Here is a 16,584-nt window from a genome sequence, read left to right as displayed (position 1 = left end):
TTAGAAATCTTGCAACTATAATTCCTTTCTCTGACCTTTGAAAAGTAATTGAAGCTATTTCTTCAAGGAGCTGAGAGCCATCTCTCTGAAATGCAAACATCCAGGGAGTTAAGAGAGAGGAATCTCACTCTCCCTGTCCCTATGGGAGCATAAAGATCTAATTTCACCAGGGGCACCATCTTGCTTTGACATGTATGGCTGCCACCATCATAAAGACCAGAGAAGTTTATTTCTCTCCTAAATAGGTACCAACTAACAAATCTTCACATGAATTAAGACCCCTTAATACCACTCAGTGTCTCTCCTTTTGCATGCCTTTAAAAAGAAAGTCTTTAATACTTTGTTTTGGAGAGGTTGAGTTCCTTCATGCTGGTCCCTCTTCTCCATTGTAATTGTATAACTGAATGAAATCTGTCCTCCCTGCCTTAATGAGTGTCTGGGTTTGTTTCAGATGTCTCCTTCATTCTGCTTGCTTCATAGTCTTGTAAGTTGATTGAGTAACTTTCTGGTTTCCAGTAAAGATAAGTGTTTTCCATATGTCATTAATTGGGGTATTTTGCATAATATTTTAGTCCCAGAATTCTCCATAAGTTGTCACACTCATTTTTTCTAATCTCTAAGGGATTTGTTCCAAGATCCCCTGTGGAGGCCTGCCCCAAGAATAGTACTGAATCTTACATATATACTGTTTTTTTTCTTCTTCTTGTACATAAGTACCTATGTGATAGGCCTTGTGAGGTAGGTTTAGGCTGCTACTGACTTTCTGATGATACATCAGGAGGATGATCTTCTTCGTGACTGTAGTTGGCTGGGGGTAACTGAAACCATGCAAAGCAAAAACCACACTTAAAGGGGGGAGACTATGTACTTATAAGTGTATGAAAAGATCATGCATTTTGCAACAAAAGTGCACTTTGGTTTGATTTTTTGCTTCAATATTTTTATTAGCTTCTTAAAACTGGGTAAGGGACTAAAATTTCTATATCTCCTTGTCTTCATTTGAAAATTAAATAAAGGGGCACCTGGGTGACTCAGTGAGTTAAGCTTCTGCCATTGGCTCAGGTCATGAACTTGGGGTCCTGGCATCAGGCTCAGTGACAAGTCTGCTTCTCCCTCTCCCTCTGTGATCTCTCTCTCTCTCTCAAGCTATAAATAAATAAACTCTTTAAAAAATAAAATAAATATATACCGTATGGACTTATTGGAAAATTGAGATTGAGTGAGAAAATATGAACAATGGGTGTACCTAGCTCAGAGTAATTTTCAATAAATAATTACTACTTTGAATTATCAATCCCTGACAAATTCTAAAGAAATTTGTTTCTCCTCTCTGTTGTTACAATGCCTCCTTATCGCATTCTTTACATATTTGTCTGTAGGTTTCCTCTATTACACAATGAGCTTCTTCACAGATATCTTTTATCCCTATATCCTCAGCTCCTCAGCTCTGCCATTTGAAAAGATGGGCATTTGATAAATGTTTAGTGGATGAACAAGTACATGAATAAATGAATGCATGTATGAATTCACATTTTATTTTTCTTATATTTGGTCTGAAACAAAGATTTGTCTATTGTGCTGCCTTATACTTTTCTTAAGACTCATCAGTCTTAGAAACAAGATCTAAAGTTACAAATGGGAACTTATCACAGCATAGTTTTCATTTCCTGCCTTTGGCTATATCTGGTTGGACTACTTACTTGAGCTCAACTTGTTAAAACTCAGTAAATGCCTACCCCACATGATTTGACCCATACATCCTCTTTTGTCCACAGACAGTAGTCTTTAGAAAAGAAAAGGAGAACTCTCAAATGCAGTGTCAATTCAGGAACTCAGTAGAACAATGGAGTCCCGTGCTGAGTTAGAAAATTTGGATGAAGATGGTTATACTCAATTAGACTTCCACTCTCAAGGCATCACTGGGAGACGTGTGGTGTTAGAGAAAGGTATCTTTTCTTTCTACCTTCAATGTTCTTGTTCTCATCAACAAAAACACTTATGTGGAGAAAATTTGAGAGATTTATGATATGTAGGCTGAAAACCTTTGAAAAAATTTTCAGAATTCACTGAAGATATTTTGAAATATCTTTCCTCATTGCAAGCATTTGGTGACTATCAGTATTTAAATTAATTATTATCATAGCAGAAAATACAATTTCTTGGGTGTCTGGGTGGCTCAGTCAGTTAAGTTTCTGCCTTTGGCTCAGGTCATGATCCCAGGGTCCTGGGATTAAGTCCTGCAGGGAGCCTGCTTCTCGCTCTGCTTCTCTCTCTCTCTCTCTCTCTCATGAATAAATAAAATCTAAGGAAAAAAAAAAGAAAATAAAATTTCTCTGTTCTGTAGAAATAGACCCTTCAGCAGTAAGGAACAGTAAATAAGTGTGAGGAAATGCAAAGATGTAAGAATTTCAATAGGAGTGACTTGTTGTTTGTTTGGTAACAAGGAATAACTCATAGAATGGAAGTCATGGAAACTTAAAGAAATATATGTGAACAACACCAGGATATTGGAGATAAGAAAGAGAAGAATGAAAAGAGAGGAGATAGGTGAGGAAAGAAACAGATTTGTGATTTTGTGGTAAAGGCCAAAGGGACTTCAGAAGTCATAGGGTTTGGAATCACAAAATGTGTTTTTTGAGGTAAGACACTGATTTAGATGTTTTTCTTAATCAAATTGGAGTCTTTTGTATACTAGTGAAGGAAAATATATGTGCTGGATGAAAAGATTCCATTTGCAGAACATGAGTCTTAAACATAATAGAAAAGGAATAAAATACGGAGAAAGGCATTACAAGCTCTTTCCCTTAATAGAACGAGTCATGTGGTTTCCTCTATGGCTCTCTTATTTGACAATTCTCTGAAATGCTTGTAATGCTTATTCTCAAAGGGAGAACTATATCCTTGGTGCAATGGTATTAACATAAAATGAGTTCCCTGTTATCAGGAGAAAGATTATTCCTAAGTCTTGACATGAGAATTTGCTCTCTTCTGCTTTGTGGTAATCCACATTGCACAATTATTTTCCCTTTACCACGTACGCAATTCTTTTCTTGCTCAACCAGTTGAGGAGGACTAGAAAAACTGGATGATGCAAGAGGTAGGGAGGCAGATGTATGTTTCTATGTATTTGTTGACAAACAGTAAGTTATGTATAATGTGCTAGTAGCCTCTAGACTAGGTGCTTTTATGTGTTAGCTCATTTGGTTCCCACAACGAAACTCTGGAGTATTACTACCTCAGTTTTTCACAAAGAGAAATGCATAAACAGAGGGAGTAATTTTCCCAAGGCTGTGCAACGAATAAGGGAAAAGAGAAGGTTGTCCTCAGTAACCAGGGCTATCTTCTAATTTTATAGAAGACAGTCAGCTGTCTTCTATAAAAATGAGTGGGATTTCAGAAACTCTGGTAATGTCAGGACCATCAGTGTGAACCTGAAATTAGGAGTGTGCTGATATCAGGGCACTGTGCTGAAATTGCAGTTCCAGAGCTTAAGGAGGTATGCCAAATGTGAGGGAAAATTCAGATAATCCTAGATGACTAGATTATCTGTATGTCAGTGCTTAGTAATTCACTTTAGAATTTTCCAGATTTTGGTGCATTGTAGAACTGAAGTTCTCTGTGATTTATCATATTTCTTCATTTTAATTTCTCTTCCCTCTCTCTTCTTAGTAACTTGTGCTACATCTCCTCATTGGCGTTCCATTGCTCTGACTTTGGGAATCCTATGCTTGCTAAAACTGGTCATAGCTGTGATCTTGGGTACCATGGGTGAGTATTGGTGAGGGAGATCAACAACAACAACAACAACAAAACAACAACAACAACTATAACAGACATTCGATAAGCATTTATTATGTGCCAGACACTCTTAAGAGCTTGACATGCAGAATCTGTATATTACCCCAATTGAATCAGTGTTACACATTCTCATTTTACTTATAAGAGAAGTGAGAGGTGGGGGCAGTTGCATTTTATTTTTTAGGGCCATAAACTAGTTAGTGGTAAGACCATGATTAGACTGAAAAAAGGCATATTCTTTTTTCTTTCCCCCTTTCTCTTCCTCCCCCTCCTCCCCCTCCTCCTCCCTCTCCTCCCTCTCCTCCTCTTTCTCCTCCTCCTCCTCTTCCCCTTCCTTCTCCCAGTAGAGAGATCCCAGTATGAGTGGGGGAGGGAAGGAGGGAAAAAGATTCTGGAGCAGGCTCCATACTCATTACAGAGCCTGACACAGGGTTCCATCTGATGACCCTGAGATCATGATCTGAGCTGAAATTAAGAGTCGGAGGCTTAACCAACTGAAGCACTCAGGCACCCCTAAAAAAATGCATACTCTTAACTATATTGCTCTATTGTCTTCCTTGAATAGCTTGTTTTAAAGGTGTGAAATTCCCAAGATACGTTAACAGTAGTAAACCAGGGGAAGTGAAGAAGGAAGTACAATAAGGTGCTTATCTTCTTAATGAAATAAAATCCCTAATAAGACTACAAACTATTTTTACGAATTTTATGATCCAAGGAAATTATTTTATACCTAATCTTTAATCTAAACTCTTCTGAATAATACCAGGGATTACCTGAGGAACTTACTAAATAGATATTTTGTGATGGGTGAATGAATTCCTTTAGATTTTGTATCTCACATGTTCTATTGTCAATAAGATATTATTGCGCCTTTGGAGTCTCCTCAAGGAGCTCTCATTTTTAAATAACAGAAGAAAAGTAGAAGATTTATTACTATTTCAAATCTATCATGGGTCCAGTTGATGGTATTTCATGTGCCTCTTGCTTTCTTTTTCATATTCTTTCTTTATCTGCTTTGTTTTTCTCCCAATTTTTACTACACCTTCATGGAAGTAATTTTTTTTTTCCATCTACTTATCTATCATCTATTCCATAACATATCACCTATCTATCTCTCTATCTACCATCTAATTTTACCTCTCAATCAGCAATGTGCTATCTATTTATTGTTAGTAAAAATATACCCCTTTGTATTCCAAAAAAAAATAGACTTGGAATTATAATTTCAAATATAGTAGAATGACTTTTTTTTTCCTGTCACTATAATTGTTGTTGGTATATGAAGCTATTTGGAAATCCAATTCAGGGAGCAACCCATTGAAGAACGACACCTTTCCATCAAGAAAAGAGAACCACAGTCTACCCACACAATCATCTTTAGAAGACCACGTGACTCCTACCAAGTCTCTCAGAACCACAGGCAAGGACAGGGTTAAAAGATGAATGGAATCCTTAATCCAGGAAGGTTAATAACTGGGGCTAAGACCTGGAGTAGGGTGGGTAAAGACAATACTTTTATAGGCAAGGATTGAGTATTCACAAAAGCACACATCAGTATTACCTCAGTATATAGTATGACCCTGTCATATATGCAATAAAGTCATATAAATATCCCATGCATTTGGCCAACCATTTCTAAGTTGTTTTTTTTTTTTTTTTCAAATCAGCAACAAATATATCACTCTCTACATATTTAGACCCGTGGGAGGCTCTATAATTTGATGCAAAGAAAGAAATATGTTCTCCCCCCTTGAGAATTGACATTTTAAAGTAACAGAGAGAGAATAGGAAATTGGATGTCAGAAAGGAAGAAAGGGAGAGAAAAGGAAAGAAGGGAAAATGTGCTAAGAAATAAGAATTGTATGTGAATTAAACATACACAAAAGATATAGACCTAATAGATATAATCCTGAAAACTCTAGTTATATTTGTTTTTCTTTAATCATACAATTTCATTAATTTTATTGCAACTTCATATACACGACCTCTTTTTTCTCATTGTATCAAAATTGAGTATGCCAATATTTTTATTTCAATTTTCCATCTCTGGACCCATACTTTCTCACTATTTATATCAAGTAGCTAAAAATAGAAAGTAGATATACTCTATAATGTGAACAATTGCTCTTATATGTTTTTCATTTGGAAAATTGCATTCTTAAATGGATCTCACAACTCTAAAATAAGTTAACATGAAATGACTGTATATCTTGAAGATTGATTTTGAATTGATTTATTTTAAAAGTTATCATGAAGAAAGGGAGTTCTGGACTGAAGGTGAAAGAATGGAGGAAAGGCCAAGAAGGAAAGGATGGTTGACTCTCTAAAACTGTTTATGGTTAATTCATTTTTAAATTTTAAATGAATGAGGGGATTTCAATGTGGTGTCTTCTATAAAAATCACATCCCTATTATTATGAACTGTTATGAACCTCATTGTATTTACATTTTATTTCCAGGAGATTTTTCCAGCTCTTGTCCTCCTTATTGGATCATACACAAGAACAACTGTTATCTATTTAGCACATCATTAACTTCCTGGAATAGAAGTAAAAGTCAGTGTTCTCAACTGTACTCTAACCTCCTGAAGATAGACAGTGCAGAAGAACTGGTAAGTATGGACTTCAGTTATAATTATCTGTGGTCAATATTGAGCAGAAAAATACATAATTCCAGGTAAAGATAATTTTCCCTAAGAGAAAGCACGTGGGTGGCATAGTCACTTAAGTGTCTGCCTTCCGCTCAGGTCATGATCCCAAGGTCCTGGGATGGAGCCTCACATCTGGCTCCCTGCTCAGTGAGGAGTTACCCACCCTCTATGCCCCCCCAACTGACGCTCTCTATCTCTAGCACTCTCTCTCTCTGTCTCTCTCAAATAAATAAATAAAATATTAAAAAATTTTTCCCTAAGAGAAAGTCACACTTAATATCCTCCATAATTAAAACAGCATGTATTAAGTGGGTAAAATATATGGTTTTTTAATTAATTCAAAAAATGAATACTTTCACTTTATTTTTTTTAAAGGTTTTATTTGTTTTATTTTAGAGAGAGAGTGTGTGTGCATGAGGCAGAGAGTGGGCAGAGGGAAAGAGAGTGTCTCAAGAAGACTCTACTGAGCACAGAGCCTGATGCAGGTCTTGATCTCATGACCCTGAGATATGGACCTGAGCCAAAACCAAGAGTCAGATGCTTAACCAACTGCACCACCCAGGGGCCCCAATGTGTTTTACTTTAAAACAAATCTATCCAAACACACTACAAGTTTGCATGACTATGACAATCAGGCCACTACTCATTTTTGTGGGTTTGGATTTCAATTCTCAAATCTGGTTGAGTAAAATAGAAAATTCTCCCCCTTGTCATCATTATTATCAAGGAAAAAAGCAGCAATAATAATATACATTTATAAATCATTTACTCCTTGCAAGATACTGGGAAGGGCAAAGAGGTTTAAAAAGTAACCTTGCTAATTCAATGCTGACATAGTTTCTAAGAAGAAAGAAACAACTCAACAGGTGCTAAAAGCTAAATATCTGCTTTTGGCAATCAATGACATAGGAATTCAGAGAGAGATGTCCAGATACATAAAGTTTTACAGAAAAAGTGAGAGTTATAATGCATCTTGAATGAAGGGTAGAATTCATTTGGGCTAGGAGAAGGTATTAATAGTCAGAAAACACTCTACACTATAAATCTAAACACTCTGTAACTCCTACATTTACTTTCATTTCCTTTCAACTTCTGTGTTTCTGTCTTGTGTTACCCAACAGTTGTAGTTCTCATGAAAATGAACGGAAGTAGAGTGTAGCAAAGAAAAGGAATGATACTGGAAGTCTGTCTGGCTTTTCGATGTTCCTGTTGTTTGTCAAATGTCAGCATTAAACCTCAAATTACTTATTCATAGAACATGAAGTGGAACGGAGTTGTTTTTATATTTTTATCTAACTCTGCAGAGCATTTCTTGACAAAAGTGTTACAAATTCATATATTCAATTGGAGAAGATAGTGGCCTGTTTTCCATGAAAATTGCCTCGGAGGTCTGTCATTCATGGGTCTTGTCAAGCAGGTTGCATGGAGGCATTATAATTTTGACATTATAGGTCTCTTTTTTATTGGAAAACTAAACAATAATGACTTTGAAGAAATGAAATGTACTTTTCGAGACACTCAATGACAATCAGTAGTTGGTACTTCTCTTTCGGTTGATGCCAGTGTATGCCTGCGTTCTTCACCAAGGTGATTCAATCTGTTGTCTCTCTCAATGTCTATGAGAGTCTCTCTCCATCTTTTTATCTCTATCGTCTCTGTCTGTCTCGCTCTCTCCATGACTCTTTGACATGTGTTTGTATTTATGTTTTCCTACAGGAATTTATAGTAAGGCACTTGTCTTCTCAACCTGATAATTCATTCTGGATAGGACTTTCTCGCCATCAGACTGAAGGACCATGGCTCTGGGAGGATGGCTCAGTGTTCTCTTCTAACTTGTAAGTATCTGGAAGGACAATACTTCATACCCTTTCTCAGAAGGATAAGAGCATGCAAAGCAGTTAAGGACCTGATTTGTGGGCCACTTATGAGAATGAAAGAAAGAGAAATGGTGATAGAGAGAAAAAGAGTCAATCAGGAAAAAGAAAGAAAGAAAGAAAGAAAGAAAGAAAGAAAGAAAGAAAGAAAGAAAGAAAGGAAGGAAGGAAGGAAACAAGGTAGAGGAGAACCTTCCAGTCAAAATGAGTTGAGTGGTCGTCTAGTGCAGCACAAATGTTTCTCAGCTTTCTTACAAGGGGGATACCTGGCACCTGTCTGAAGTAGTTCAGTTAGGAGTCATCACTGTTAGTGTAAAATTGAGGTGAAGGGCATGGGCTTTGGAGTCAGTTCTCAGCTTGAGACAATGATTGGCCCCCTCTGTGTGAAATTGGATAAGGTGCTTGACCTACCTGAGCCCCTCTTTCCTCATCTGTAAATAAGAATAAAAATAAAACCTTTCTATTAGGATTTTAAGGTAAAGGAGATAAAAGTCAAATCACTTAGCATAGCATCCAACACCTACTAAATTTGTGACACACGTTACTATTGATTTTGAAAGCAACCACGTTTCAGACTCTATAAATTTATTTTAAACATATTTCTCATTTACATTATAAATTCTCCCTTATTGTGTGTGGATCAGCTAGGGTTCCTTAGAGAAGAAGATCTATAGAGATCTATTGGTTCTGAAGACCCCTGACTGATCCACACAATGAGAAATAACTGATACATGGAGATTTCTTAAGAGGAATTGGCTCACAAGATTATGGAAGCTAAGAAGGCCCATAACCTGCCATCTGCAAGCTGGTACCCAGGATAGCCTGGGGCTATAAATTCCCTTCAAGTATGAAGGGCTGGGAACCAGGGAAGCTAATGGTGTAAAACTCAGGGCTCAGGTAGAAAGAAAAAAGATGAACTACACTGACATGCCTCAGCTCACACAGTGAGGCAGGAAAAGGCAAAGTCTTCCTCCTGAGCACTTTTTGTTCTATTTAAGCCCTCAGTGGATTGGATGATACCCACCCACACGGGGTGGGCAGTCTACTTTCCTGTGTCCACTGATTCAAAGGCTAATTTCACCCAGAAACACCCTCAAGATATAATTAGAAATAATGTGGAATCTGGGTGTGGCTAGTCAAGTTAACACAGAAAATTAACCATCACAAAATGTTGAGGTCCTCCTCATTGTAATTGTCATTTATTTTCTTTTTCATACCTGAAAAATATGAAATTATATTCTCCTTCTAAATTTCTGTTATTAGCATGTTTATATATGTGCAAATGTCTGTTTTTTTGTTTGTTTGTTTGTTTTCCCATTATTCTCAGTAGGTTTATTTTCCAACTCAATTTCTCTCTTCAAAGAAAGAATTTTAGGTTTGGTTGATTCTTTCTCTCTTTCCTCTGTGTCCTTTAAAAATATATATTTTTATTTCTGTTCTCATATTTATTACTTTTTCCCATTCAATTTCTGTTTTATTTGCTATTTTCTTTCTAATTTCTTTTATGGATGTTTGACTCCTGAAATTCCCCTTTCTTTTTCTAAAGTATGTTTATTTAAGGCTATATTTCAATGTTTTTTTATTATTATCATACTTTTTAATTTCCATTGTGAGTTGTTCTCTGACCTATGAGTTACTTCCAAATGCACTTCTTAATTTATAAATATCTGTGTGTTTATAATTATCCCTTTGCTTCAGGTGTTAGTTAATTCCATTGTGGTCGGAGAACATAGTACATGTGATTGCAATCCTTTGACTTTTATCTGCTTCTTCTTCCCCTGTTGAGAAAAGTAGATTAAAATCTCCCACTGTGACTCTACTTACAATTCTGTAATGATTTTGTTTGGCTGATGGTGTACTATTAGGCACATATAGATTTAGAATTTTTATACCATACAGTACACAGGCCATTCAAAGTACTTTTTCTTGTCTTTCTTCTCTTTGAAACGTTTAATAATTTTGTGACTCCATTTTTTCTTACATCAATTTAGAATTTACTCTTACTAATTTTTTGAAGTTTCTCTAAAGATTATAACACATATTCTTCACTCATCAAAGTCTAATATTAATTGTTTTATAATGTTCTTCCTGGGCAATTTAAAAATATATTAGAATATTTCTTTACTCTCTGTCCTCCCTCCCCAATTTACATGCTATTATTTTTGTGTACTTTAATGCTTTCACATCTTTTCCCACATTTTAAATCTCTACATTGGCACCTGTCTTACAGCTGCTGGTCTTTTATCATCACTACAGGTCTGAACTGAAGTCAAGCCCTGTCAAGAAGGATTAGTGTTTGCTTCTGCCAGACAATGAAAGGCACCACAAACCTGAGATTACTAAAACACTCTGCCTGTTTTTGTTTGTTTGTTTGTTTGTTTGTTTTGTTTTTTAAATACACTGGTATTATGGATTCAAATAGAAGACCTGTAAGTACCAGCTTGTGGTTCAGCTTCTCAGAGTATGTAATTTTTTTCTCCCATCCTCCACTTGGGGGCAAGATTGAGACAGGCACGTCTCATGGTTCCTCTTTTCTGGTTGTAGTTTTTAGTTTTCATTTACTCCTACACAAGAATTGTCCTTTGTTCTGCAGGGTTTTCTACTAAATTCCATCCTGGATGAATTTATTTCACAGTATTAGTTAAATAAATGATCTATCCACAAGGCACCTCAGATTTAGTAAAAATATAGTCCTAGAAAACAGTAGTTACATAGATTTATATACAATTCATCTAGATTTTCCCGCATATTTATGATTTGCATTAGTTCTTATTTATTTCTGTCTCTCCTACCTTCCATTTCAACCATTTTCCTTAAACCTGAAGAATACTCTCTACTATTTCCTTTAGAGTTTAGTTCTGTATCTAATACTATTTTTATTTCAACTTTTCTTTGATGATAAAATTGGAAATATGTAGTTTTTTTCTCCCATCACTCAAAGATGTTGTTCTAATGTCTTCCCATTTTTTATTACTATTTTTGAAAGGTCAGATGTTTGAAGGTAATATATGTTTTAAATCTGGTGCCTTTTTTCAGCTTTGGAAAATTCTCAGCCAAATTGCTTCAGATGTTGCTTCTATCCTATCTTTCTTCCCTTCTGGGATACCAGTTATATACATTATAGACCCATTCATAACATTTTGTATGTCTCGTTTGCTTAATCCTTAATCCTTTTTTCTTTATATATTTACTTCTCATATATCTTCCATTTCATAATTTTTTTCTCATCTGTGGCTAATTTGGTGTTAAAAGCCTTCATTAAGTTTTTAATTTTGTTTTGTGGGTTTTATCAGTTCTATAACTGAAACTTGGCTCTTTGTCAGATCTACTTTGTCACTATTTATAATTTCTAGCTTTCTTCCAACATTCTCGAATTTATCTTTTAACTCCTAGAATATGCTGAATATAGCTGTTTAAGCATTTGTGTTTGGTAATTCCAATGTCTTATACTCATGTATGTCAGTTTGTATTGTTTTACTCCTATTTCTCATTCATGTTGATTTTTCTTATATGTCTGATTATTTGGTTACTATTTTTTAAATTTTACTTCCAGTAAAATTAACGTGTAGTGTTTATTAGTTTCAGGTGTGCAGTATTGTGATTCATTAATTCTATGCATTATTCACTGCTCCTCATGATAAAGTAAACTCTTTAATCCCAATCACCTATATTACCTTTTTGCAACTCACATTCTCTCTGGTAACCATTTGTGCTCTATAGTTAAGAGTCTGTTTTTTGGTTTGTCTCTTTAGCTCCATCCATGCCATTGCAAATGTCAAGATTTCATTCTTTTTATGACTAAATAATATTCCACTATATATCCTCTTCTTGATCCATATAAATATATTTCCTCTTCTTTATCTATTCATCTATTGTCGGCCACTTAGGCTGCTTCCATAACTTGGCTCCTGTAAGTAAAACTCCAGTAAACATAGGAGTGCAGGTGTCCCTTTGAATTAGTGCTTTCATATTCTTAAGTAAATAACTAGTAGTGTGATTCCTGGATCTTAGGGTAGTTCTATTTTTAATTTTTTGAGGAACTCCATACCATTTTCCACAGTGGCTGCACCAGTTGCATTCCTATCAACAGTGTAAGAATGTTCCTTTTTCTCCACATCTTCAACACTTGTTTCCTGAATTTTATATTTTAGTCATTCTGACAAGTATGAGGTTATAGCTCACTATGGTTTTGATTTGGATTTTCCTGATGATGAGAGTTATTGAGCATCTTTTCATGTGCCTGTTGGCCATCTGAATGTCTTCCTTGGAGAAATGTCTGTTCATGTCTTCTTCCCATTTTTTAATCAGATTATTTGTTTTTATGCCTGATTATTTTTGATAGTGTGCTTAACATTATATCTTAAATGTTTGTAGATTTGAAATTTACAGAGTGGCTTTTTATTTGCTTCTGGTAGGCATTATTTGAGTGTTAATAATACAAACTGCTGAGTATGATTACATTTTGATTTTTAACTATTTCACTTCCACCAGCCTAAGCACAGTGATTTTACTAACAATCTTAACAAAGTATATGTCCTACATTTTTTATAGCATTTGTTTGTCTTTGAGTTTTCTTTTGCTATTTAAACATATGACTAGTGGACACTTTCTAAAATCACAGAAGTGGGCCCAAATTGACACTTTGATATGTTACAATGCCTTGGTTTCCTGGGTGGCAGTAACTTCATGTAGCTCTGTCCATACTCAAAAAAACTCTTCAACGTCAAGGAAAATTTTAGAGAACACCAGTCAAAATTCTCCCTGAGGCCTGAATCAAAGTTGTCTCATACTTTTAGCCTAGCCATTTCTACAAAAGAATTCTCTCAACCCTCCAGTCCCAGGGCCTTTGTAGAGCTAGATACACAAGATGAAGAGTACTAGTCCATAGCCTTTACAGTGAAGCTCAGTGTTACCTTTTAAGCTTGACTAATTATCACCACTCCTTCAGGAGACTGAAGAGAAAATAGAACAGAGTCATACTCCCACTTCCCCAGGATAATTATCATAATTGTCTATCACTGTATTGTAATATAATTCCATCTTCAGAATGCATTAAAATATATAATGCTGAAAAAATATATATATAATACTGTTTTCCCTGTCTTTAAATGGCCTTGATATGTACGATTCTTCATTTATTTTTTTCCCAAGATTTTATTTATTTATTTGAGAGAAAGAGAGCATGATAGAGGGAGATCACAAGCGGGGGTGTGGGTAGAGGGAGAAACAGACTTCCCCACTGAATAGGGAGCCCAAAGTGGGACTTAATCCCACGACCCTGGGATCATGACCTGAGCTGAAAGCAGATACTTAAAAAGACTGAGCCACCCAGTCACCCCTATGATTCTTCATTTAGTTCTAAATTCTTCTCAATAATAACTCTTCTGCTTGGTCTACTCACTAAATATACATGAAGATAATTTCATGAACCTGTTGTTTTATTTGATAAATATACTTCTAGTTAAGAGGTTGAAAGATAAAGAACTATCTATAGAATAGTAAATGATTTTTTTTTTATTTGTCAGAAGCTTTATTTAATTTTATGTAACTAATAGTATTTTTCTTAACAAATGTTTGAGTCATTTTTATGCCTTAATAATAAAGGCTCTTCTGTTCCCATTTGAGAACTAATGCAACCTAAGTTCAAGTTTCCTTTTCGGATAACATAACCACTTAGGAACTTTTTTCACCAAAATCCTTGCCCATATCCTTGCTAATTTATTTCAGCATTGTGTAGATAGTAGACAGTATTTCTTATATTTGTTTTAATTGCTTTATTATACTTTAACAGGTTTCAAATCAGAAGCACAAAAACCCAAGAAAGCTCATCTCACAACTGTGTATGGATTCACCTGTCAATAATTTATGACCAACTTTGTAGTGTGCCCTCATACAGTATTTGTGAGAAGAAGTTGTCAATAAAATGATTGGGGTGACACTGTGGAAGACCAGAAGGAAGTATGTAAAATAATAAGAAGGGAAGAAAACAACACAGAAAAGAGATATTTGAGGTCAAAATAATGGCTGAAAATATCAAGAGAGCTCAGCCAACTTTAATCTTAGATGAGAATGGAGAAGCTATAATTCTGCACTTACAAAATGAATTGGAAGATCAGTATTAGGTTCTAATTAATAGAGCCCTAAAAATGGAGTCAGGTCAGCTGAACTTACATCTTCTGACTTAATATTAACATGGAATTGGTCATAAATCCTTGGTGTTTCAAGAAGATAATTATTTCTGGGTATACTAGGGTTGCTTTTTGTCCTTAAAAAGTGCCGCTGGATGCCTGGGTGACTCAGTGGTTTAAAGCCTCTGCCTTCAACTCAGGTCATGATCTCAGGGTCCTGGGATCGAGCCCCACATTGGGCTCTCTGCTCAGCAGGGAGCCTGCTTCCTCCTCTCTCTCTACCTGCCTCTCTGCCTACTTGTGAACTCTCTCTGTCAAATAAATAAATAAAATCTTAAAAAAAAAAGTGCCCCTGGAATACATATGTTGTGTTTCCATGACATGTTTCTCCATGTCCAATAAGTGCATCTGACACAGGTGGAAGGAAGAATGTATTTCTGAACAGCAAAATGAGGAAATGAGAAAAAAATCTTTACTACAATCAGAGCTATTTTATTATTTTGTTCATCAATATGGTTATGATAAAAAAATCATGAAGAAAACAGCAACATATCTGACTAATAAGATCTTGTATATTGTGAAATAGTATGGTAACTGCTCTTATAAAAAAGTGTTCTCCTTTGTAAATACTATCAATCAAAAAAGATCTGATAATGAATATAGAATGTAGAATATAGAATATAGAACAAAAACAACAACAACAATAATCCAGGGGGCCTGGGTGGCTCAGTTGGTTGAGCATCCAACTCTTCATTTCGGCTGGGGTGGTGATCTCAGGATCTGAGATTGAGCTCCATGTCAAGCTCCACATTCAGCTCGGAGTCTCCTTGAGATTCTCTCTCTTCCTCTCTCTCTGCCCCTCTCACTGCTCATGTGCTCTCTCTCCAAATAAATAAATAATATCTAAAAAAAGACAACAAAACAATCCTATGGCTGATGTATTAACATTCTGGAAGGCAAAACCTGTCTTACTAGTTTTTATGATTACTGTTTTGCAGTTTTTATCAATTTTTCAGTAATTACCATTAAAGGGTATTATTTGAACATGTTTCCTTATATGACAATTTGTCTTTTTCTTATTTTCTCTTAAATTTTCTGCCTGGTCCTGTTTTTATTTCCAAAGGTGACTTTCATATTATTGGAGAAGGAGTTACATCCTTCCTATGGTTATTTACATGTGAACAAAAATTACATCAAGTTGTTATGTGAATTTAACTGTAATAAAGAAATGATAATCAAAGAAACTTTGACATCCAAATGTTGTGTGTAGTAAACATTATGGCAACATGCCCTCTCCCCATAAGAAAACATTGGTGAACTTGGCACTTGGGAAGAAGTAGTATAGTAGTAGTTTTATGTTGAAGAATAAATTTGGGATCTTAAATATTTAAAAATTGAAAAGAAGAAGATATAAACATTTTTTATGAAGAATCCTAATGCTTTTTAATATACACACTTGTATTGTCACCATATGAAAAGACATGTGGAAAAGGCAAAGATAATTTGAGAGTTAAATTAAGGTACCAGGTGAGATTTTGAAGAGATATCATGTCTTTTAATTTTGTTTTTGGTTTGATCAGTTCCTCCTGGGTCCTTAGGATGGCGTGAATGATTTGAGAAGTCATAATGATCAAAAATAATTCTGGATGAGGAATTTCCAGCTGTACTTAGAACAGACAACAATATTTGTTTTTAAAATATTTATGATTTAAAGATAAAAGTGTGACTATTACAAAATGATGGTATAAAGTAAGATGCTCTAGATTGTCTAGATTATACCTGACTTGTTAATACATGTTTATACCACAGTTCACATGGCCATGTACATGGGAATGAACAGGAAACATCCATTTTTCCACGAGACAGAAAAGGGAAAATAGTTACTGGCTGAACTTCTGTCTAAAGGGTAAAAAGGTAAAAGGCTGAGTAACGATCATGCTACAGGAAACACTTACTGGAGGACCACCATCTTCTCTGGCCTGAAGTATTGCAGTAATTTTCAAAGTAATCTCCCAGTGTCCACCTTTGTCCTCTTAAGCTCCTTTTTCAAACATAGTGGAGTGATTCTTTTAAATTTAAAACAAATCATCTCAGCCCCCTACTCAAAATCCCCTTGACTTCCCATGTACCTCTG

General features: G+C 35.3%; 1 protein-coding gene across 5 annotated transcripts; it reads left to right on the top strand.

Annotated features, from left to right (window-relative positions):
• Positions 1 to 1,789: 1,789 nt before the first annotated feature.
• On the top strand, positions 1,790 to 14,268 carry CLEC7A (C-type lectin domain containing 7A). 5 transcript variants are annotated; one of them, XM_032854966.1, is made up of 6 exons: positions 1,790 to 1,946; positions 3,670 to 3,768; positions 5,105 to 5,218; positions 6,258 to 6,409; positions 8,165 to 8,283; positions 14,114 to 14,268. In XM_032854966.1, exons 1-6 carry the CDS (start codon positions 1,844 to 1,846, stop codon positions 14,247 to 14,249), a joined length of 723 nt encoding a protein of 240 aa, XP_032710857.1. In that variant the 5' UTR covers positions 1,790 to 1,843; the 3' UTR covers positions 14,250 to 14,268. The 5 variants fall into 5 exon arrangements, with proteins under 5 accessions (XP_032710857.1, XP_032710856.1, XP_032710858.1 ...); XM_032854965.1 differs by having other exon boundaries at positions 5,084 to 5,218; XM_032854967.1 differs by lacking the exon at positions 5,105 to 5,218.
• Positions 14,269 to 16,584: the final 2,316 nt, after the last annotated feature.

The sequence above is a fragment of the Lontra canadensis genome, unplaced genomic scaffold (genome assembly GCF_010015895.1).
Source record: "Lontra canadensis isolate GAN:19392208 unplaced genomic scaffold, GSC_riverotter_1.0 scaffold9, whole genome shotgun sequence".
In the NCBI taxonomy this organism is placed as follows: Eukaryota; Metazoa; Chordata; class Mammalia; order Carnivora; family Mustelidae; genus Lontra; species Lontra canadensis.
This window is presented reverse-complemented; position numbering and strand designations above follow the sequence as displayed.